The sequence below is a fragment of the Rhea americana genome, unplaced genomic scaffold (genome assembly GCF_003343005.1).
Source record: "Rhea americana isolate MKP2758 unplaced genomic scaffold, rheAme1 scaffold_481, whole genome shotgun sequence".
Taxonomy (NCBI): Eukaryota; Metazoa; Chordata; class Aves; order Rheiformes; family Rheidae; genus Rhea; species Rhea americana.
This window is the reverse complement of record NW_028186625.1, coordinates 93841-114912: the sequence shown is the minus strand read 5'-3', so window position 1 is coordinate 114912 and position 21072 is coordinate 93841. Positions and strand designations below refer to the sequence as shown.

The 21072-nt window shown below is 53.7% G+C and overlaps 2 protein-coding genes and 12 non-coding genes across 14 annotated transcripts; 8 read left to right on the top strand and 6 right to left on the bottom strand.

The window, feature by feature from the left end:
* Positions 1 to 979: 979 nt before the first annotated feature.
* Positions 980 to 5794, bottom strand: LOC146589043 (zinc finger protein RFP-like). Its single transcript, XM_085316947.1, has 7 exons — positions 5336 to 5794; positions 4360 to 4455; positions 3706 to 3936; positions 3486 to 3508; positions 2960 to 3075; positions 2212 to 2241; positions 980 to 1801 (listed from the first exon to the last, which is right to left on the bottom strand). The coding sequence occupies exons 1-7, from the start codon at positions 5753 to 5755 to the stop codon at positions 1287 to 1289; spliced, it is 1431 nt and encodes a 476-aa protein (XP_085173073.1). The 5' UTR covers positions 5756 to 5794; the 3' UTR covers positions 980 to 1286.
* A 1542-nt stretch (positions 5795 to 7336) lies between these two features.
* On the top strand, positions 7337 to 14131 carry LOC146589042 (E3 ubiquitin-protein ligase TRIM39-like). The gene is made up of 6 exons (XM_085316963.1): positions 7337 to 8128; positions 9615 to 9710; positions 10247 to 10477; positions 10941 to 10963; positions 12119 to 12234; positions 12401 to 14131. Exons 1-6 carry the CDS (start codon positions 7709 to 7711, stop codon positions 12913 to 12915), a joined length of 1401 nt encoding a protein of 466 aa, XP_085173089.1. The 5' UTR covers positions 7337 to 7708; the 3' UTR covers positions 12916 to 14131.
* A 547-nt stretch (positions 14132 to 14678) lies between these two features.
* On the top strand, positions 14679 to 14750 carry TRNAE-CUC (transfer RNA glutamic acid (anticodon CUC)). The gene has a single exon. It is a non-coding gene; the product is annotated as a tRNA-Glu (tRNA).
* A 412-nt stretch (positions 14751 to 15162) lies between these two features.
* On the bottom strand, positions 15163 to 15235 carry TRNAV-CAC (transfer RNA valine (anticodon CAC)). Its single transcript has one exon. It is a non-coding gene; the product is annotated as a tRNA-Val (tRNA).
* A 523-nt stretch (positions 15236 to 15758) lies between these two features.
* On the bottom strand, positions 15759 to 15866 carry TRNAL-CAA (transfer RNA leucine (anticodon CAA)). The gene is made up of 2 exons: positions 15829 to 15866; positions 15759 to 15804 (listed from the first exon to the last, which is right to left on the bottom strand). It is a non-coding gene; the product is annotated as a tRNA-Leu (tRNA).
* Positions 15867 to 16085: 219 nt separating this feature from the next.
* On the bottom strand, positions 16086 to 16158 carry TRNAK-CUU (transfer RNA lysine (anticodon CUU)). Its single transcript has one exon. It is a non-coding gene; the product is annotated as a tRNA-Lys (tRNA).
* Positions 16159 to 16452: 294 nt separating this feature from the next.
* Positions 16453 to 16525, top strand: TRNAV-CAC (transfer RNA valine (anticodon CAC)). Its single transcript has one exon. It is a non-coding gene; the product is annotated as a tRNA-Val (tRNA).
* A 252-nt stretch (positions 16526 to 16777) lies between these two features.
* On the bottom strand, positions 16778 to 16849 carry TRNAE-UUC (transfer RNA glutamic acid (anticodon UUC)). Its single transcript has one exon. It is a non-coding gene; the product is annotated as a tRNA-Glu (tRNA).
* Positions 16850 to 17217: 368 nt separating this feature from the next.
* On the top strand, positions 17218 to 17289 carry TRNAE-UUC (transfer RNA glutamic acid (anticodon UUC)). Its single transcript has one exon. It is a non-coding gene; the product is annotated as a tRNA-Glu (tRNA).
* A 385-nt stretch (positions 17290 to 17674) lies between these two features.
* TRNAV-CAC (transfer RNA valine (anticodon CAC)) lies at positions 17675 to 17747 on the top strand. Its single transcript has one exon. It is a non-coding gene; the product is annotated as a tRNA-Val (tRNA).
* Positions 17748 to 18161: 414 nt separating this feature from the next.
* TRNAV-CAC (transfer RNA valine (anticodon CAC)) lies at positions 18162 to 18234 on the bottom strand. Its single transcript has one exon. It is a non-coding gene; the product is annotated as a tRNA-Val (tRNA).
* A 436-nt stretch (positions 18235 to 18670) lies between these two features.
* On the top strand, positions 18671 to 18743 carry TRNAV-CAC (transfer RNA valine (anticodon CAC)). The gene has a single exon. It is a non-coding gene; the product is annotated as a tRNA-Val (tRNA).
* A 1786-nt stretch (positions 18744 to 20529) lies between these two features.
* TRNAE-CUC (transfer RNA glutamic acid (anticodon CUC)) lies at positions 20530 to 20601 on the top strand. Its single transcript has one exon. It is a non-coding gene; the product is annotated as a tRNA-Glu (tRNA).
* A 323-nt stretch (positions 20602 to 20924) lies between these two features.
* On the top strand, positions 20925 to 20997 carry TRNAK-CUU (transfer RNA lysine (anticodon CUU)). Its single transcript has one exon. It is a non-coding gene; the product is annotated as a tRNA-Lys (tRNA).
* Positions 20998 to 21072: the final 75 nt, after the last annotated feature.

Sequence of the window (21072 nt, the reverse complement as noted above, 5' to 3'; positions counted from 1 at the left end):
GTGTCCAGTGAAAGGCTGAGAGGCAACCAACACAAGCTGCAGCAGGCAAAAATGCTGCAGAAGTTACAAGGTACTGAGAAGGGCTTTCAGAGGAAAAAAAATAAACTAGGCATTATCTTTGGGACAGCTGGAAGAGCTTACTTGGCCTTAACTCACTCCRAACTCACTCTGAGAACAGAAATAGGGCAGAAAGAAACACTGAGGTGGAAGAGAGAATGAGCAAATGGATTTTCCTGGTCAGAAGAAGTGATAATTTGAGAACCTCATTACTTGACACTTTGTTTACCACTCTCTTAATTATCTACGTTTTGCTATTGTTCTTGAAAAATGTTCCTGGATGAAGGATGGTCTGGGAAAATGCTTTCTGGTTCCGTTTCTTTCTGGCCTACCCTYCCCCAAAACTGGCTTCTGTCGAGCGTGAGAACGTAAGAGCTGCTGTACCTGTTAGCCCAAAGGTACATCCAGCCCAACAGGCCGTGTCCAAGAGTGGCCAAAAACAGGTGCTTAAGGAAGGATCCCCAAACGGGGCAACCCAACAGGTTTCCTGAGCCCTGTGGCTGGGAACCTCGGCACAACGCTAGAAGAAGCCTGCCCCAGGGCAGAGCCCTTGTCCTRTCACCTAACCACTTACGTAAACCAGCCTTAAAGCAAACACGGCGAGTGGATTGACCTAATTCATTGCCCTGTCTTCGGATTTTGGCTACTTTTTAAACCACACAGTTAAGCRAACTGGTCTGGTCTTATTTTGCGATTGATTCTTGCTGGAGGAGGCAAGAGACTCCAGAGTGTGGAAATGGAAAAAGTCATTAACGATAATAAAAATACATAGTTTTCTCCTTTCCGTCCTTCTCTCTGCTTGGTGTAGGAACTGCATCTGGGCAAAGCCTTGCCCCTCAGAGGATCAGATGTTCCTCCGCTCCTTCATTTATTCACAGAGCCGCAGCTTGCTACCCGCTGAATAACCAGACACAGAAAAATGTTATGGTGTGAAAATCTTTATACCCCGTTGAAATCTGAGATCTACAGAACCAGTCAGACAGCAGACTGGTGCAAGACCTTATCATGCAGAAGTGGCTCCACGGGGTACCCGCTGATGTCCCAAACTGCTGATTACAGACCCACAAAGTTGCTTAACCCTATAAGATCACAGAGAAGGGGAAGAGAGGCCAGAAAGGCCAAGTGGGAATCTGCCTGACAGCAGTCCTCCAAAAAGTGCTGGGAATAGCGAGGCTGGGGACAAAGCAAACCTGTGTTTGGGGGAGAACAGAGCTTTCTCTCCTCATGCCTCAGGGGCACAACGTGATCTGGGACCCCTCACTCCAGACCAGGAACCAGGGGTGAATACTCTCCCCTTTGAACAAGGCTGCTGGGAAAGTGAAGATCAGGGCTCTCTTATCAGCATCAAAAAATGACACCTGACCCCTCTCATAGTCCAGGGAGACCCGGACCCTCCTGGGGACCTGGCTCCAGGACAGAGCTGTGCGCTCAAGGGAGGTGAGAGCCCAGAACTGGCCCTTGCAGAGTCCCATAGACCACAGCTCGATTTCAGGGCTCTCGCTGATCTCGTCCCTCCTCTTCACGGACTCCCTGGCCACCCCTACGGCCCAGGAGCCTTTAGGTTCCACCTCCACCTCCCAGCAGTGTTGCCCAGAGGCAATTCCCTCGCAGCCCAGCACGCAGGGGTCAGTGATGAATCCCTCAGCAGCCAGGTCCTGCTGGGCATCTTCCCATCTCACGCTCCTCCTGTCCTCAGACACAACGAGCTGGGGATGAGCTGTGGCCGGATCCAGGGTCACCTTCGCTGCAAGGAGTGGAGAGCAGAGTATCAAAGGGACAGTAAAGTCTTCCACCACCCTGCTCTGCTTGTCACGTCCCAGGGCATCAAATCTTTGTCAGGGATGAGCAGAGCTGTCCCACAGCTCCATCCACTCCATCCCTTGGGATGTCTCCCCTTTCGTGGGGCTGCTCCACTCCCAGCAGCTGGATGGGGAAAGCAGGACCGAGGCAAACATCAAAAGGGCATCGRGTTCAGACGTGTCCCAGGGCAGAAGGGAAAGGGGCAGGAGAAGAGAGAGAACAAACTCCATGCCTAGGGGCCAAAACATGTTTCCTTCCCCGAATGTACCAGCGTGAGGGACAGAGACTAGGTCCTCATCCATCAGCCTTCCCTTTCCCCTTCCCACTCCCTTCAGTTCCAGGGGAGGGACTTACTCTTTTCAGGCAGCTCAAACATCAGGATGTCTAAAAAAGGGGAGAAAAGGGACATGAGAGATCTGATACAACACAGACRTGCAGGTATCACTGGAGGCATGTGCACAGGGAGGGTTTTCTGYCACTCAGGTTGCACCTTGTGCGAAGTGTCCGCAGGGGACGGAAGAGCATTGTGCAATTCAAGGAAACCGAAAGGAAGCAAGAAAGGGCAAGGATTGGGCCTTGTGCCATTTTTCCCAAAGCCTGTGATTTCAAAATCATTTCAAGAGTAGGTTGTCCCAAGAGAAGCAGTCCTGCCTTCTCCTCCACCCACAGTGCCCAGGATCGGGGAACAGGTCTGACTGAAAACTCGTCATTGCTTTGTTTTGCTGTGTTAATTTTCAACGAGATCAGGTTTCTGAACCACAACGGAAAGAAGTCAGGCGAGGAACTGAGCATGGGGATACGCTCTGAAGTGCCAGGTCTGCAAGAAGAGCGCCTATGCACGGAAGGAAATGCTAAATGTTTTCGGGGTGTGCAGCAGCATACATCCACGCCAGGGCGCAGACAGAGCCGGTGAGATCTAGCGTTGCATCTACTTGCAAGCAGTTAGGTGACTCTGCAAAGGTAGCCAGGCTGGATTACAGCTCTAAGAACAGTCTGAAAGGCAGCACTTTTGCCCTGAAAAAGTCCATCATGACTTTCCCCAATTCCAATAAATTTATGCTCTCACAGATGTTACTCCACCACCCCAGCCCATGCTCAATACCTTGGAAGTTCCTCAGAGTCTCCTTCAGAGTAATGCTTCTGTCCCTGAAGTGACTGATTTTCTTTTCCAGCTCTGGAAAAATCAGTGGGGGCTGCTGGAAATTTTCCTTCTCACACCTAGAGAGGGAGGGAGGAAAGAGGTGAGGATCTACCTCCACTGAGAGGAGCCAAGAAATCTTTCTGGCATATGCCTAGCTGATACCTTAGGAGCTGGCATGGGCTTTAATAAGCCCATTGTATGCTCAGAGATGGGTAGAAATGCTTGTTTTAGGTCATTAAACATTAGCACTTGGCCATCGTTGACCAGTAATGGTCTAAGAGCAAGGGTTCCCAGTAAACCAAGGAGGAAGGGTTTCTCCTATGGACCCCAGCGTTGTGAGCCAGGTTTGTCTTCATCAGCTGCAGTTCTGAGCATTTGGCCTCTGCTTGGTAAAGGCTCTCCTACACTCGGGCAGCCCTGCTGAACACGAGGTCCAAACCACTTTCCCAACCTGGGGTCAGGGGAAGAAGCTGAGGAAGTCCCATACCTGCTCAAGGTGCTTCTGATGTCCTGGAAAGGAGAGAAGAAAACTCAGTGAATGGCGATCTTGATAACAAGTCATCTTCTGCAACCCCCAAAGCATGGATGTGGCTTTGGAGCAGAGCACAGCCTGGGTTTGGCCACATCGCGGAGTAACACTCAGAGCCAAAATACAGCCAGGAGACAGAGTGATAGTCTAGTTATTTCTCCATCCCTGACCTCCTCACCTGCAAAAATTCACTTGCTGGTTGCTGGCACTTCTCCTCCATTTCCTGGATCAAGGTGTCCAGACRCGAGATCTCCTTAGTAAGGCTGGTGATGTTTTCTTCCTGCATTTTCTCAACGTCTCTATCCAGTTGCCCCAGCTGGGCCAGCAGATGACGTGCCTGGTCCTCCAGGAAGAGACGCAACTGTTCAAATTCGGACAAGATTTTCTGCCGCTCGGCTTCGGTCTTCTCCTATTAGCAGGTGACACAGGAAGGCAAGAGCAGGATGAAGGACGTAGCAAAGTCCTGCACATGCAAAGACCTGCATACCTAGAAATATTCAGTGCCTGGAGCATCCTAAAATGCCCCCGTTTGCATCCAGCTGCAAACCTGAAGACTTGCAACACATCCCATACTCAGGCGAGCACGGTTCTCCGGCCAGAGCAAACTCACTCAGTGTTTGACTCATTCTGCAGCTACACCCCTTACAAGACTCTGGGGTCTGCCTGCTATTTTTTCCCCACCATCTAGTGAAATGTCATGTAGCATTTGGTTTGGCACCTCAGAAGGGACCCACCCAYTGCAGAGCAGTACGTGCACCCCCACAGCGTCTCGTCTTGAGCCAAACGGTGACACCCAGCCTCCTGTCCCTCCTCATGAAAAGCAGACACCTACCAAATATTCCCAGTTCCTCTTCATTTCAGCCTCTCGAAGCGCCAGGAGTTTGTCTCTATCTTCTTTCAGGGCTTCCAGATGGGCCTGGATCTGCCCCTGAGGAAAGAAAAAGGACTCCTCATCTTCAGAGGCTGGGGACAGCCTGTCTCCTATCACTACCTGGATCTTCCTGGGCTCAAGATTTACTTATAGTCTTCAGCTCGGCATGGGGTAGGCATTGCACTTGGTAGAAAGACCCTTTGGTCCAGCCTTGCTGGAGGGACAGTGTGAAGAGGAGAGCCAGGTGAGGAAGGCAGGCTTGGGATGGGAGATACACCAGGTATCTTGACTTTTCCACCCCCAYAGAAAATAGCTGGGGAGGGGATTGCACTGTGGGCAGCTCCACAGCTTCTCCTTGGAGTTCTCCCAYGGTCCAGAAGGATACTGGGCTTAAAGAGTCTGAAGCGCTTCAAACGGCAATAAATGCCACAAAGTGGACAAAGCTTTCTGCAACCCTCACTGGATCCTTTCTTCACGTGGTTTGACTGACTTGGCAGGAAAAATCCCCCCCCCGCCTTTTTTTAAAACCAGGTTAGTTTTTTGCTCTCTAGGAGAGGGCAGGGGTAGCTGCAGATGGTCCAGTGAGCTGCAGAGCTGGACACAGGCTTGAGTTCTGCAGCTCAGAGCARGGGAGAAAGACCTCGCCGTTTCAGCCGCAGAGTATCTTTAGATCAGACGCTAAACCAGACCTGCCCGAGCTGAGAACCGAGACAGCGGAAACGCTGCTGTGCTCTCACTCTGTCATCTTGAAACGGGTGACTTTGCTCTGAAGAGCAGGGGGCAAATAGCCGGAGGGGATACAGTGCTTCTACCCCGGCAGTAGAGATGTCCTGCTGTCTCGATAAGAACTTGGAGGAAGGACGTTGCCTGATGGTAACGTGGCAATGAGGGGACCATCATGTCCCAGTCGGGATCCTCATGGAAAGATCTCTCTTACCTTGTATTCCTGGACAGCCTCTGGCACGGGAAGCATGGTGTGAGCACGGTGAGCCCGGGACTCCCTGCAGACCACGCAGATGAGGGCTTCGTCTTCTTTGCAGAAGATCTTCAGAGGCTCTCGGTGCCTCTGGCATCCTTCGTCCTCCACCGCTTCCCCTCTGGCCGCCTGCAGACTCAGCCGCTTGGCGATCTCGAGCACTCGCGCCAGCTCCCGGTTGGGCCGCAGATTTCTCTCCGGGGCCGTCTCCCGGCACCGYGGGCAGGAGAAGTTGGCGATGGACCACTCCCAGCAGCGGGTGATGCAGGCGCGGCAGAAGTTGTGGCCGCAGTGGATGGAGACGGGGTCCCGGAAATACTCCAGGCAGATGGAGCAGGAGGCTTCGCTGGGCAGCGTCGCGGCGGGGCTCTGCGTAGCCATGGGGGCCCCCCGCGCGCGAGCCGAAACGCGAGCCGGCCACTTTCATTTTCCTCTGACGCGGAGCGAGGAAAAGGCGGTTCCCTTCCTGCCACCCCCAGCACTTGGGGTGGGCAGAGCCAGTGCCGAGCCCGGGCCAAGAAGCAGGAGAAAGTCGGGGATGTCCAAAGCCCTCCTGGCTGCCCCTCGTTCCCCCCCCCCAAAAAAAAAAGCCTGGTACCCACCGCTCGACAAGGAGGAAGGCAGGGGAGACGTGGTCCTGCCGAGCCCGCTGGGCACGGCAGCAGAGATGATGATCTAGGGATGGAGACTTGGAAGAAGAAAGGGATCCATGGAGGAGGAGGCTGGAGGGAGGCTCCGGCAGGGAATCCCGTATCCCGATCCCCATCCCGATCGCGTTTCCTAGCAGGGGGACAGCGAATGTGTTTCTTCATCCAACGCTCCCAAAAACCAGTCTCCAGCTCCCCCTTGAGACCGTCCTTGCTAACAGGCCACGCTCTTCAYACCCTAATTCAAGGCCAGTTTGGAGGGGGATTGTCACATTATTAACCTGGCTCATTCCCAACCCCAGCTTGCTGCCTGGGCAGCTATGCTAGAACAGTGTAATTGGGAAAAAAACAAAAGGAAAACTTCTGGAAAGTCTTTGCAAGGAGATCCTTGAGCAAATACACAGCTATGGAGGGGCAGGGGGGATTGGGGCTAAACCCCAGGGCTGAGCTTAAATAGACCCTGAGGCCATGGGCAAGGTGGGGGGATCCAGGTGGGTGTTGCTTGGGGGCAATTTAATGCTTATTAATGGCCTCAGGGTCCCAGAAAGAGCAGCTGATCTTGCTGGGAAAGCCAACAAGCTGTTTCTGACCCATGAAGCTCCTAGTGTTCGTGGCACGGGAAGAGGAAGAAGAGCATGAGGAAGAGCAATATTCCAAATGCAAGAGTCAAAAATGTCCTTCCAGGGTGTCCCGGTCGCGTTGTGCAGCTCCCATGGCTTGTTCTCCACTGCAGCACCCCTTAATCCTGCGTCACCCAAAGGGCTGCAAGCGCAAAGCCCGACCTCGAGTTTCACTCTGAGCGTTCGCGCGCCGGGAGCTYTGCACCGGAAAACGGCGACGGCCGAAAACGCTCGCGAGCAAATAACCTCCGCTGCGGYGCTCTCGGCAAACGCGTCGCTTCATCACGAATGCAAATCGGCCCCGGTTGCTTTAGCACGTAAANAAAGTGCTTCGGGCAGCATCGCAGGGGGCGATTTATTTATTTATTTATTTATTTATTTATTTATTTATTTATTTATTCCCCAGCCCCCACGGTGTCGCGAGTCAGGAGGGCTGGCGGAATTAGGGCTTTCCCGCGCTGATAGAAAGGAAAAACAGCGTTGCCGCCCTGCACGGACGCGACGGCGGAGGGATGGAGGGGGCTGCTCCGCGCTCGGCTGTCGGAAACCCCAGCCCCAGCCGGGGTGAGAGTCGCGCGAAGCTGCACGTAATACCGAAAACCGAAAGCGGGGAAAGGTTGCCGGGGGTGGAGGGGGAAAGAGAGAGTGCGTCTGCCCGCCCAACCGACCTGGCAAGGGCAGAGCAGCCGCAGCAAAGCGGTGCTGCAAACGCGAAAGCCGGCGGGAGGGGAGATACGTCCGTTACTACTTTTTTTTTTTTTTTTCCCTAAAATAGCAAAGATTGCCCTGAAAGCGAGGGGGCTGCAGGCTGAAGACAGCTCCGCCGCCGCGCGGCAGCTCTCGGGCGGAGGAGCGCCCGCCTCCGAGCTGCTCCGGCCTCCGGCACAAATCCCCGCGGCCGCCCGAGCCCGGGCGAGCTCGGCGGGCGCGCGGTGATCGGCGCAGCCCCGACCCGCGGAGGAAGCGAAAGCGGCGATAAACGTGGTTGTAGGTGCCGGCGTCGCCCGCGCGGGCGGGCAGAAACGAGGAAGCTTCGCCCCGAGCGAGCTGTCGCCGCCGCCGGGGCCATGGCCGCGGCCGGCCCCGTCGAGAGCTTCCACGATGAAGCCTCCTGCTCCATCTGCCTGGGGTTCTTCCAGGACCCCGTCTCCATCCACTGCGGCCACAACTTCTGCCGCGCCTGCATCACCCGCTGCTGGGAGGAAGCGGAGAGCGCTTTCCCCTGCCCCCAGTGCAAGGAGACGGCCCCGCAGAGAAACCTGAGACCCAACCGGGAACTGGCCAAAATCATCGAGATCGCCAAGCGGCTGAGCCTGCAGGCGGCCAAAGGAGGGGCCGGCGGGGAGAAGCTCTGCGAGAAGCACCAGGAGGCTCTGAAGCTCTTCTGCGAGGAGGACCAGACGCCCATCTGCCTGGTCTGCAGGGAGTCCCAAGCGCACCGGGCTCACGCCGTGGTCCCCATCGAGGAGGCGGCAGAGGAGTACAAAGTAGGACATCCCGGTGCTGGGCAGAGGGAGGAGGAGGAGGAGGAGGAGGAGGAGGAGGGAACGGGAGGAAGAAGCTGCCGTGCTTTGCTGGCAAACATCTAGGTTTCCACATGTTTTGGTCTATGCTCTGCTTTGCCCCAACTGCTCTGCGTTCCCCCCTCCCTTACATTGCTGGTTGCTCCTACCAGCTTGAAGCTCTTGGTCCCAGCATCGTTRCAGGAGCATCATTTAATTCAGGCTGGAAGGGACCTCAGGGGATCATTTAGCCCAACCTCTTGCTTAAAGCAGGGTCACGTAGGCTGTCTTGGGCATTTGGGGCACAGCGGATGCTGCCTGTAGGTATGCACCACGTGGAACGAGGCGTTGATGTGCAAAGGGTTTTCACTGCACGTCCGCAGTCCGGGCTGCAGTTTCACCGYGCACCCACGATGCTTTCAGAGAAAGCTGATTTCACCGCCGAGGCGAAGTGAAATTTGCTCTCGCTGCGAACGTGTGGCATAGCCCTGCACGAGCCGGACGGAGGGAGGGGTTTCCTTGCACACACGCGGTGCAGAGCCCGGCACCGCCGAGAACCAGTGGCAGCATTCAGGACCGGTGCAGGTGCAATGGGGGCTGGTATCTGTGCACRCTTCCAGCGAGCCATGCAATGCTGCACCACCTCGTTGCACCTCTGTGGTGCAGGGTCCCATCTTCCTGGGCGATGCTGTGGCTCTGGGCATGTGATCCAGGGCCCTTTTGGAGCTGCAGCGTCGTTTTGGCACAGCAGACTTGCAGCGCTAGCGTGGCCCAGCTGCCTGGAGAGCTTGCAACAAGCTTGTCCAGAAGCCATGACCGGAAACCTCCCTCAAGGAGGTCCTCAAGGAGGTCCTGGCTCCTGGTGTTAAACCAGAGCTACTTTTGCTTGTGCTCTCTCAGCAGCTGCCCCTGCTTAAACGCCTTCAATYCGCATCCTGCTGGATCGCTTCCCTCCTTGCATCGCTGCCAGCTGGCCGTCTGCAAGCTGGTGGGAACAGCCTGCTCCAGCTCGGGAAAGAGCCCTGGGCTTTTTGTGTGTCGTGGCAGCGGGAGAAAGCAGCGTTTGTGCCCTAAGCCGCATCGAACGCCGAACGCGGGGCCCCGGCCAGGCTGCGAGGTTACCCTTGAAAGCGCGTTCCTTGGCAGCTGGTCCGAGCTGGCAATTCAGGCTTATAAATTTTGGCTCAGCGCTGAGCAYGCGCTGAGCCCGAACAGGCGCCAGCAGAGTCTCCCCAATTGCTTGAAGCTACTTGTCCACTCCAGTCCTTGGCCCGGGTCTTTTTCTCTCCCAGTGTCAGGAATATCCCTCTGGCAATGGGAGAAAAATTCCACATTATCACATTGGTTTTAGCAGGGGAGAATCCAGTGAGTTTGCAGGAGGTGAGTCCAGCTGGGTGGGATGAAAAGGGGTCAGGGATGGACCTAACTATGGGAAGAAAATGCATCWCTGAGATGATCCTTCTCTACTCAGGAGAAATTCCAGGCCCACGTGCAAATCCTGAAGGACAGGAGAGAAAAACTGCTGGGGCTGAAAACGGCTGAGGAAGGGAAAAGCCTGGACTTCCTCGTAAGAATCTGGATCTTTGTCCTCGGGTGGTGGTGGCTTTCTCCTTCTCTTTCCTTTTTGTTGTCCTGGTGGCCACAGTGATGGACGTGGAGATACATTGCCAAAGATCATGTTCCAGTGGTCTTCCTTCCTTCCTTTGCTCTTCCATGTGGAAATTGGAGATGTTCTCTGCATTGCAGGAAGGTCTGGGCCGTGGTGACTCCTATTTCCCACATGTCTCCTGTTTCTTGCCTTTCTCTGATCTCTTTCCCTGACTTATCTGTTCATGGTTCTGCTTTGCTGCTTCTCCTGTTGTTCAAAGGTCTACAGTATTGCAGGTACAAAGATGACAGTCCATGGGAAATGCCCACAGCCAGCATCTTCAGCCCAGAAATAGCCAAAAAAAAAAAAAAAAAAAAAGTCTGAAGTATTGAGCATTCCTCTGCTCTGCACCAGACACTGGGCTGCGATGTACTGAAATTCATCGCCCTAAACCAGCTCATCTGCAGCCTCTCCCAACCCTTCCTGGTCCTTGCGTGTGTCGGTTCTTGTTGCAGGAACGGGTGGAAACAGAGAGACAGAAGGTCGTGTCTGAAATCGAGGAGCTGCACCAGTTTGTGGAGGGCCAGGAGCGTCTTCTCTTGGGCCGGCTGGCCGAGCTGGATCAGGAGATCGTGAAGAGACAGGAGGAGAACATCACCAGGCTCTCGGAGGAGATCGCCTCCATCTGCGAGGATATTAGAGAGCTGGAAGAGAAATGTCAGCAGCCGGCGTGCGAATTCCTGCAGGTGAGAGCTCAGCCCCTGGGGAAGACTGTTGACCAGGAACATCGCTGGTGCCACCAGCCCAGGAGTCAAATTCACTCCAAACACTCCCTCTTTTTTAACTTAACCCACCCCCATCATATTAAATACATAATTTTCTTAAAACATGCGTTTCTTAAGCGATCACAAACATTGCCCTGCTGTCCATGTGAGTATTTTAAATCACGTGCAATCTACTTAGATGACCACACATTTCTGAGTATGGGGTTCATCTACCCAGTTTGCGATGTCTCCATTCAAAACCAGGCAAATCAGGCAAAAACAGGCAGATCAGTATTTTGGGACTCATTTTAGATGTGGGGAAACAGAGAGGAACGCCTTTGTGTTCCCTGAGGTCATTCTACAGCCTCGCGGTAGACGCTCTCTGTTAACTATCAGGTTGACTTTGCTGTGAATTCATCTTCCTTCTCTCATCTTTCCCTCATAGGACAGCAGAAACATACTGAGCAGGTTTGTGGCTCCTTCCTGCGTGTTGTGATGTTAACGATATTTATTTCTGCGGTGGATACCGATGGATACTGAAATCCCAGCCCCTTATGACCCCCGTGCACTAGGTACTGTAAAGATGCAGGAAAAGGCTTGAACACAGCGAAAGGTGCCGAGTCCACACAGGGTGCTGGAGATTGGCTAAATGTATCATCGGGGATGATGGTACCTCCAGCTTCAGCTTCTCCTCTGTTCCGTACATCAAAAGTCTCCGTGATGGTTTCTGTAGGACGTGGGGTGTGCTCTCGCACCCTGCCTTTGTGAGCTGCTCAAAAATTGTCCGGCAGTCTTAAGAAATCCATATGTTAGATATTGATGAGTGCTTCCAGGCAGAAGGGAACCCCGGGTGAATTTCCATACCAATATCAAACCTCTTCATGAATAATGTTGTTTGGAAATAGRCTGAGGAGGTGGTTTAGTTGGAAGAAAACAAACAAACAAGGAAGGACATTTTATCACCAACACTTCCCTTGGCTTCGAGCACTGCTGGTCATGCTAGAAAGCCTTTGGTGTCCAGGGACAGCCTGGGAAGTGAAGTAGGGCTGTGGGATTTGCGTGGGCCATTTCTGAGCACTCAGGTGACTAYGGCCAAGTTGGCCGAGACCGCTTGGCTGGGGTCATATCAGGAGAGCCGAGACTGCTGAGGGCTCCTGATTCACTGAGCTCTTGGTGGCACAAAAGAAATGCAGGGGGGAGAAGTTCAGACCTGGCTGAAGCAGGCGGTTGTGACAATATTTTCTCCTCACTTTAAAAGTCTCCAGGGCAGAGAGCTGGTTACCCTGGCCCCTTTGTAGACARAAGGAGGGGACTTGCAGGGCATGATTCATCTGACCTGTTTTATCGCGTACTTCTGAATGAGATGAGTCATGCCTCTCCACGAAAAGCAAAGGCCGGGTAGGCATTAGCGAGGTGAAAACGTTTGCTTTGTAACAGTGTGGTCACTGGGTCACTCTGGGTCAGCAAATCCTTCTCCGGAAGGAAGGTCGTTAATGACTTCTCTGGGGCCAAGCCTTCACTCCAGTCCCATTACAAAGCTGCTCTTTAAATGAAAATTGCTCAGGGCCTAAGGACAATTATGAGTGAAGGCAGCATTATCAGAAAGGTCTTGTTTCTTCCCAGGCTTGAAAAGGAGGATGTCCAGAAGTCAGACAARGTCTCACCGGAGCTGGGAGAGAAACGCACTGGTTGTCCTCAGAAGAATATCGCGCTCAAGGAGATGCTGATGAAATTTCAAGGTACGGAGCAATTGCCGAGGAGAGGGTTTGAGATTACATGTAGGTCTCTTTGCAGCAGGTCTAAGTAAGGCTACCTCCACTAGGGATGSAAGGTCCTGGTGCAACGCCATGGAGATATACTTCTAATACTACCTCCAACGATCATTTTCTTTCTCACTGTCCCCAGTAAGCTTGACCCTGGATCCAGAGACGGCGCATCCCCGCCTTGTCCTCTCCGAGGATCGGAAGAGCGTGAGATGGGAGGACACGCGCCAACCCGTGCCCGACAACCCCAAGCGATTCGACGCCTCCCGCTGCGTCCTGGGCTGYGAAGGCTTCAGCACGGGCAGGCACTACTGGGAGGTGGAGGTGGGGGACGGGGAAGCCTGGGCTGTCGGGGTGGCCAAGGAGTCGGTGAGGAGGAAGGGACGGATCAGCGTCAACCCGGAGGTGGGGATCTGGGCTATGGGGCAGTGTGGGAGCCAGTACCAGGCTCTTACTTCKCCCACCATCCCCATCTCCCTGCTCGCTCCCCCCAAGGTGATCGGGATTTACCTGGACTACGAGGCAGGGCGAGTGGCGTTTTTTGACTCCAACAAGGAGGCGCCCATCTTCACCTACCCATCGGCTTCGTTCGCAGGGGAGCGAATCCTCCCTCTGCTCTGCCTGGGGAGAGGGTGCCAGTTCTCGCTCTCCCCCTGACCGCTCCGGGGACGTCCTCCGCTTGAGCCTTGCTCACATGGRTCTGGAGACATCTCAGGGTCCTACCTCCCCAGAGGTGGATTTGGGGAGCATGAAGAAGGCAATGTCCTGCCTAGTGCAAGCAGGATGGCAAATTATCCTTCCCTATCATCTAGCTCAGCAAGAAGTATCTGCTGTTGCAGAGCTGGTGGAGCATGGGATAAGAGCTGCTCTACTGGCAGAAGACGTTGCCAACGATGCTGCCCTAGTACAGCCATGCCCATAACCCCCCTTTGAAAAACGTTTTTTCCTCTCTGTGTTGGAAAACAAGGATGCAGCTAAGCTGAACCTATGCTGGCTTCTGAAGTGATGGACCCACTTTCCCCTCTCCCTAACCTCTCCTGAGTGTTTTTGTTGGACCCTTCACCCAGCTTTTTTTGGCTCGCTAAGCTTTCAAGACATCCTGCTGCAGCTGTGCAATGGAGCCTCTCCTTTAGATGCTGTGGATGAAGATGCAAAACCCTGGAGAACACAAAGAGTTTGGATGGTTTCACRCTTTTTTTGCAGCCTTTGACACAGAGCGGGTCAGCTAAGCCAACAACAAGATGGGCAATACCTGATCTTGCAGAAAGATTACCAGTACAACCACTAACAATATCCAGACCCCCCAGTTTGTGTTACATCAGTGCTGCGTGATGGTCATCTCCTTGCTCTAAATGTATTGCAAGGATTTGCCTCTCCAGATGTGTAGCCCTCCAGCCTGCAATTCCTCTCAAGTCAACGAAGAATGACAGCAAGGGCATAATTGAGCTCATCTTGAAATGGGTCARCCACATGTAGGAGATTATCTAGGTGGCATGGAGACAAATCTACTGGAGGTGCCTAAAACCAAGACAAATAAATCCTTCTCAAGGCAGCATCGGTTTTAACCTCGTATTGAACAACAGCCTTGGTGCCAGCTGGTGCCTAAAGGTTGCTTGGGAACATAAGGAGGAACCAAAAGGCAATGAAGGATGCTCACATGAGCATTTCCCAGGTTTCTTTTTGGTGAATGGAGCTAGCGTTTTAAGATACCGGAACTGATTGTACAAATGTGTCTCTGGTGGTTTGAAACGCTTTGTTTGCCTTAACTGCTGACAGCAGAATGCGGAAATGATAATAGAGGAACTGCCTCTGCTGCAGACTCGTGTAGTGGTTGCTTGGTRCCAGCACTTCACTGGCACTTAGCTGAGCAAAGTCTCACGTTAGCAATAGCCCATCGTGCTATGGGCGAGCGCTTCTGCCTGCATCCCCTTGGTTTCAAAAGCTCAGGTAGGAAGGGATTCCCTTGAAACCCAGTTGCTGAAGTCATTTGGGTTGGGAAGTGGTTATTGAGGTCTAGTTTGGCAAAGAAATCGGGGCCCTGAACTCCCAAGAGCTGCAGCACCTCAGTCAGAGTTAGGAGCCAAATTGTTTTTTCCAGAGCTTCGCCCTAAATAGCAGTAGTGGAGCTCGCTGATCTGCCAGGGGACTCTCTTTCCCTGTATAGAAGAAACACAGGGGTGTGGGGAAATCCAATTTCAGTGTGCCGGGGAAAGGCTGGGCCACGGTTCTCCGAAGGAAAGTCGTGAGCTGACTTCTGGTACAAAATTGCTATTGGAGATGCATGTTGCCACCGCGGCCCTAAGGTGAAATAATGACAGGGAAAGGGATGAAAATAGATGAAGAATAAAGGAAGAACTGTCAAAAATAGAGCAGGTGTTGCTAGCTTGGAGGCTGCACAGTGAAAATTACACTGCATGGGCTCCCTGGTGGTCTAGTGGTTAGGATTCGGCGCTCTCACCGCCGCGGCCCGGGTTCGATTCCCGGTCAGGGAAGCTGTTTTTCTTGGTTTTGCTTTTTTGGTGGGGGTGGGTTTATTTTCTCCGCTCACCTTTTCAGGGAGAGCCTCTCCTCTTAAGCGAGGACGTTCCTTAAGAGGCATTTCTTCCTTTGCCCGCTTTGGGCGTTCCTCTTCCCTCTCTCATTCGCTCCTTCCTTCACTCGTTCCCTTTCCTGCTTCACGCCCCTCTCCGTCTGAGGATAACAGGAGATTAAAGCGTGCTTTTCTGCTAAGAGGCGCAAAGGCTGCCTAAAACCCAGGCTGAGCTGGAGAGATGGGCTGTCCTTGAGGAGAGGAAAGAGGAGGGAAAAGAAAAAAAAAAGAAAACAAAAAAAGAAGAAGAAGAAAAGGAGCGATAATTAAGAAAGAAGAACGGGAAAAAAATTATAGAAAAGGAAAAGCGAAGGTGTTTCTGCCCGGTTTCGAACCGGGGACCTTTCGCGTGTGAGGCGAACGTGATAACCACTACACTACAGAAACCCGCCTTATTCACAATCCCTTCCTGTCCCCTTCCTGGCGCAGCTCCTTCCCCAAATTTGGCCCCGGACCTTCCCCCCACCTCCAAAAATAAAGAGCATTTTTTTCTCAAGATATTGTTCCTAAAATCATACCCCGGCGACGGTCTTGCCGCTTAATCGCTTTTCCAAGCACCCCGGGCGATTGCTGCCCGTGGCGGTTTGCGGGTTCCTGCGGGATTTGGAGGCCCCCCAAAATACAAAATAAAAAAAAACCCCAACCAAACAAAAAAAAAACACAACGCGAGGAAAAGCAGCTTGTTTTGTAGCTGACCAGCGAGTTCAATACAAAGACGAAACGAGCCCCATAGAAAAAGCTGCCCTTCCCCACCGCCGCCACCCCGGGCCACGCGCTGAGGACCCCCGCGTGGAAAACTCCTGCGGGATCGGTCTTCTTCGCGCCGGGAACGCGCAGCTTCCTCGATGCGTGTGCAAGAAACCGTTTTGTTGGGGGGGGGAGGGAAAAAAAAGCGAAAAAAAAATGCACCTGTCAGGAGTGGGATTTGAACCCACGCCTCCATACGGAGACCAGAATACCCACGGGAAGGAAGGCAGAGCCTTGAGTCTGGCGCCTTAGACCACTCGGCCATCCTGACGGTGAAAAACAACCCCACGGAAAGTGGGAATATCCGCAGCGACGCGTTTTTGCGGCGTCGTTTCCCGGCCGCGTTTGCGGTGGCGTCGGGGGAGGCTGCGGCAGCAGAGCCGGGAGCGCAGGGCTGGAAAAGCAGGAATTGCTTTCAAGTGCTCCGTGGCGGCACGGAAAGGGAGAGAAAAAGAAAAGAAAAGAAAAAAAAAAAGAAGAGAAACAGCTGCGCCCAACGTGGGGCTCGAACCCACGACCCTGAGATTAAGAGTCTCATGCTCTACCGACTGAGCTAGCCGGGCTGCTTCTGCCCCCAAATTACCTCCTCTTTCCTATGCTATATCTTAGAAATCTTTTTTCCCTCTTGTTCTGGAAAGGCAGACATTGGCCAGGAGGGAACCCCACTATGAATTCTTTCCTGCTTGCATGGTTTGAATGCTAGAAACAGTAGCAGGAAGGTTCTGAGAATCCGGAGCAAACTCTCTTCTTCTTCTTCTTCTTCCCCCCCCCCTTTTTTTTCACCCGGGGACCCAGGTGATTTTAAAGGCCAGGGAAAGAGCGAGGGGGGCTGGTCGTGGTTTGGGGGGCTGTAAGGGGTTTCTGTAGTGTAGTGGTTATCACGTTCGCCTCACACGCGAAAGGTCCCCGGTTCGAAACCGGGCAGAAACACTCTTGAGGGAAAAAAATCAGTTTTTGCTCCTTTTTAGGAGAGATTTGTAAATCAGCGTCTTAAAATATGCCTTGACTAGAAGGATAAACTGCTGCTGGATAAATAGTTCTCTTGTAGTAATAACTCGGCAATTGTAAGCTCCACTAGGTGCTTTCTGCGGGAGCAAGCAGTAAACTTGCCGGCAGAAGTAAAACAACGATATTTAAGAAAGGTAAATATTGCTCGTTTGAGATAGGAAAAAAAGCTTTTTTTTCCCTGACCGGGAATCGAACCCGGGCCGCGGCGGTGAAAGCGCCGAATCCTAGCCACTAGACCACCAGGGAGCTCGTGTTTGGGGTATTTCTGGCAATCTCATCTTTTATCTTTGTACGTTTTGGTGTTTGTCCTGCAAAAGGCAGGAGGAAGAGTTGTGCCAGCGCCAGCTTCATCTGCCTGRTGAATCTGCAAGATCCCAGGGAGAGAAAAAAAAAATCCACCAGGCTTCAGGGTAGAAAGCAGAAAATCTGGATTATATCTAACGGCATCAACGTATTTCCAGCGCTCTTTGGTCGCAGCGTTGCCACCTCGTGTTGGCTCAGTAGGACCCAGCTCGCCACGTCGCGGGGGAGCTCGCCCGGGTCTTGCCCTCGKGGCCATGAACTGCCCCTTTTTCTCGGGCGAGGAGAAGTACCCCAAAACGTGGTCCCAGCTCTCCCTGGTGGTCTAGTGGCTAGGATCCGGCGCTTTCACCGCCGTGGCCCGGGTTCGATTCCCGGTCAGGGAAAAGGCGTTCTTCCGACGCAGCAAAATCTTTGAAAGTTATTGTTTTCCCTTCCCTTTCCCCCAGGAAGGGGATGGGGGATCTCGAAGCACCTCTCCGCACGCAGGTATCACATCCAGGCAGCGATGCACTGCCTGCTGTCCCAGCAGCWCCCCATTCCTCACGTTCATGCTGCCACCTTGCCCAGAAGGAAACTTCTCACCCTCAACTCAGCAGGCAATGGCTGCAAAAATGACTAATTCTTTATTATTAAAAAATCGCAGTGGGTTCAGGACCTCGGGAGACCTCCACACTAATGCCCCACTCAAAAAAACAGCTCGACCCTGCTGCTCTTGGTGGGGGGATTGGAGCCTCCTCTGGAAAGGCTGCTGCAAGCTGGGCGCAGATGGTTTCTGTAGTGTGGTGGTTATCACGTTCGCCTCACATGCGAAAGGTCCCTGGCTCGAAGCCAGGCAGAAACAACCTTTTGCCGATATTTCCTTTTCAGTTTTAAAGACCCCCCCCAGCCTTCTCCCTTCCCCTTCCTGCAGAAAACTCCGTTTCGAATGCAGAGCAGCGGGCATGAAGTGCACAACGGAGGCGGCCTGGCTCCACTCCCTGCCAGACCCCAAAACCTTCTCTTTTCTGTCCTGCAATGCCCACATCTGTACGGGATTCAGCGGTACTATCGTGCTTCTTGCAGGCGTTCAGCAAAAGCCAAGAGCACAACGCTGTCGGTGGTGGAGGAGTGGGAAACAAAGCCCCGGGGAGTCATCTGAAGGTGCAGCAGCAGCAGGCACAGGCGCGTTGCCCTGCCGCGGGGCTCAGTGATCGGGGGGCTTTTGGTTTTGGCTTTGCCAAGGTAGCAGTGGAGGGGGGGTGAAAAAGAGCCCCCCTGTTTCTGCCCGGTTTCGAACCGGGGACCTTTCGCGTGTGAGGCGAACGTGATAACCACTACACTACAGAAACACGGTGTGGGCACCTTCTGCACGCCCACTCGGCACGACCCGCACCTCGGCTCTCCCACGCATGCCCCAAACACCCACCTCCGCCTCTCCCGGCCTCGCCACCCCGCACCGCGTCCCACGCCTGCGCCCCAGCGCGCCCAGCCCACCCCAGCACCAGCACCGGTCTGCAGGTCAGGACGGGCTGCCAACAGCTTCCGCGCCAGGAAGCCTTGTGTGCAGCTCCCCTTGGCTGCATCCCTTGCTCAGAGCATCGCAAGGAGCCCTGGAAAATGCCAGATGGGTGTCAACGACGGGGCAGAGCCCTTGTGCTTGTCCATGCTCCGCGCAAGAGGAAGAGGAGGCCGAAGGGCGGTGGAGAGCGTCACGGAGGCAGGCGGAGGAGCGCCGTGGAAGAGCCTGGCTGCCACGGACGAGGCCCTTCAGCAGGGCGGCTGCGCGTTTCTGTAGTGTAGTGGTTATCACGTTCGCCTCACACGCGAAAGGTCCCTGGCTCGAAACCAGGCAGAAACAATGCCTGTCTTTTGGCTCCTTTTCCCTCTATTTATTCTGTGCAAGGAAACATAGTTGGACATCTGTCTTCTCAGACYTGTTGAGATAGCAACATCAGGTCACCATCCGTAGACCTCAGAAAATCTGCCACCCTTCCACCAGTGAAACCTCTGGGGGAACAACTTCTTTGCATTTATATGTTTGCACTGGTGAGATTTTGAAGCATGTTGTTTTGGCTGCTGTTTCAGAGATATTGAACGTTTTCATCCTTCCATCACTAGTTTAGGTAYAGGTAAAGATGACTCCAGGCAAATCTTAGCTGTCATGTTCTCAACTTAAACAGACACTGTAGGGATTGGAAAAACTGTGGCTACTCCATTCYTGGAGATACTCAAAACCCAGCCTGACATGGTCCTGGGCAATACGCTGTAGGTGACCTTGCTTGAGAAGGGGTGGTTGGCCCAGGTGATCTCCAGAGATGCCTCCAACCTCGGCCACCATGTTATCTTGTAACTGACAACAGGTTTTTGGCTCATGTGAAAGGACCAAGGGCCCTGAGAGTGCTCATAGGCACTAATTGCCCTGTGCAACCCCACTTGGGACCCACATCCACACCCTGCCCATGGTCCAGGGGCCCTATTTAAGCTCAGCTCTGAGCACTCGGTTCCTTCCCAGCTCTGTTAGAGGAGCTTGACTGTCACATCCRATTTCTTTCTCCAGATCGAGTTTCTTCCCATCATTTCACCTGCCACCATGCGCTGTGGTTCGTCTTGGCTCGTTTCCAGGACATCATATCCAAAGCTGRAATCAAGCAGCGAGTGTCTCCTCCCTTCCCCCAATGCATTTTGCACCTGTCTGGTTTGCAGCTGAGCTGGAGAATAAGATGTGGAYGGAGGGAGGACAACTTTGTGGTCACGCGTTGCTGCTCCTGCATRGGTTTATTTGTTTGCTGGACGTGACCTAGAATAGCAGCCAAAATCCCCAGCTCTGTGTTCAAAAAACTCTCTGGAGCACAACACACTGCTGTTAAAACTGGGTTCTCCCTTCCTTACCGCATCTCTGCTGACCTACATCGCCGTGAAGCTTCTGCTGAAGCTCTTTGCTATTGATGTTTCAGTCTTCCAGAGCCTCTGACCTAAAGACAGGGGAACTTCAGCCCCTTTTCTGCTGAAGTTTGTTTTCTCCCTGCTGCAGAAGCCTCATTTCTATTCCGCCTGCAGATATGTGCCAGCGTAATGTTAGACACAGCGAGGTGTTTTAGGGGTTGAACTGAACCTCTGCTGAAAACGGGAGCTCCCGTGTAAAAATCAGCGTGTGGCAGTCGAGGAGGTCTGTGTAACGATTAAACTTTGCTCATCTTCCAGGGACAAAAACGGGGAAGAGGCCTCAAAATCGGGCAAACTCTCCCAACGATCGCAAATCCTTACGAGTCTAAACGGCAGAACAGACCAGCCCCTCCGCAACGCGATCGCGGTCGAGCGGAGCCTGTTTTTTTCCGCACAGCTTCCCCAGGAGGACTTCGAGGCGCTGCAGAAGCCACCAGAAAGGACCCACCGCCGGAGGGCAGCAGAAGATAAGCCCAAGGACCTGCTTGCCTGGGAGCATTTCCACGTTGCAGGCGGTTGGGCTCCTGAAAGGGAAGTTTCTGTTCGTACGGAAAACGCCGCAGACCCGCCGGGCCCCCCTCGGCGTTAAATGCAACCCTCCTTTTTGCGCGCCCGTCACCGTGGAGCCAGCGGGAAGCGGCTCCGCCAGGTCCCGACCCCGGGAGCGCGCTGTTATATCCGGGCAAACCCCCGYCAYCGCCTCCCTGGTGGTCTAGTGGTTAGGATTCGGCGCTCTCACCGCCGCGGCCCGGGTTCGATTCCCGGTCAGGGAATGCATTTTTTTTTAAGACTTTTTTTCCCCCCTTCCCTTTCTGCTTTTTTTTTTTCTTTTAATGCCATGCGCTTTTCCAGCCGTGCGAGGCGGGGCATCCAGCCTCTCCGTGMTCTTGCCCTCCTCAGCTCCCGACTCGCGCTTTCCCCCGGGCTGAACTCGCGTGGAAATGCCCCGGGGCAGAGTCGTGGGAATTGGAGCTCCAGCTGCAACAAGTTTTGCCGGGTCGCAGCTTTTCYCCTTTCTCTCCTTGCTGGCAAATCTCCCCCCAGATTGCACCCGCGGCTGCAGCCTCAGAACTGCACCGTCCCTTTTTCCTGAGCAGCCCGGCTAGCTCAGTCGGTAGAGCATGAGACTCTTAATCTCAGGGTCGTGGGTTCGAGCCCCACGTTGGGCGCGGCTGTTTTCTCCCCCCCTTTTTCTTCACGGCAAAAACTTGGCGGGATTTCACGCAAAAGGAAGCACACACACA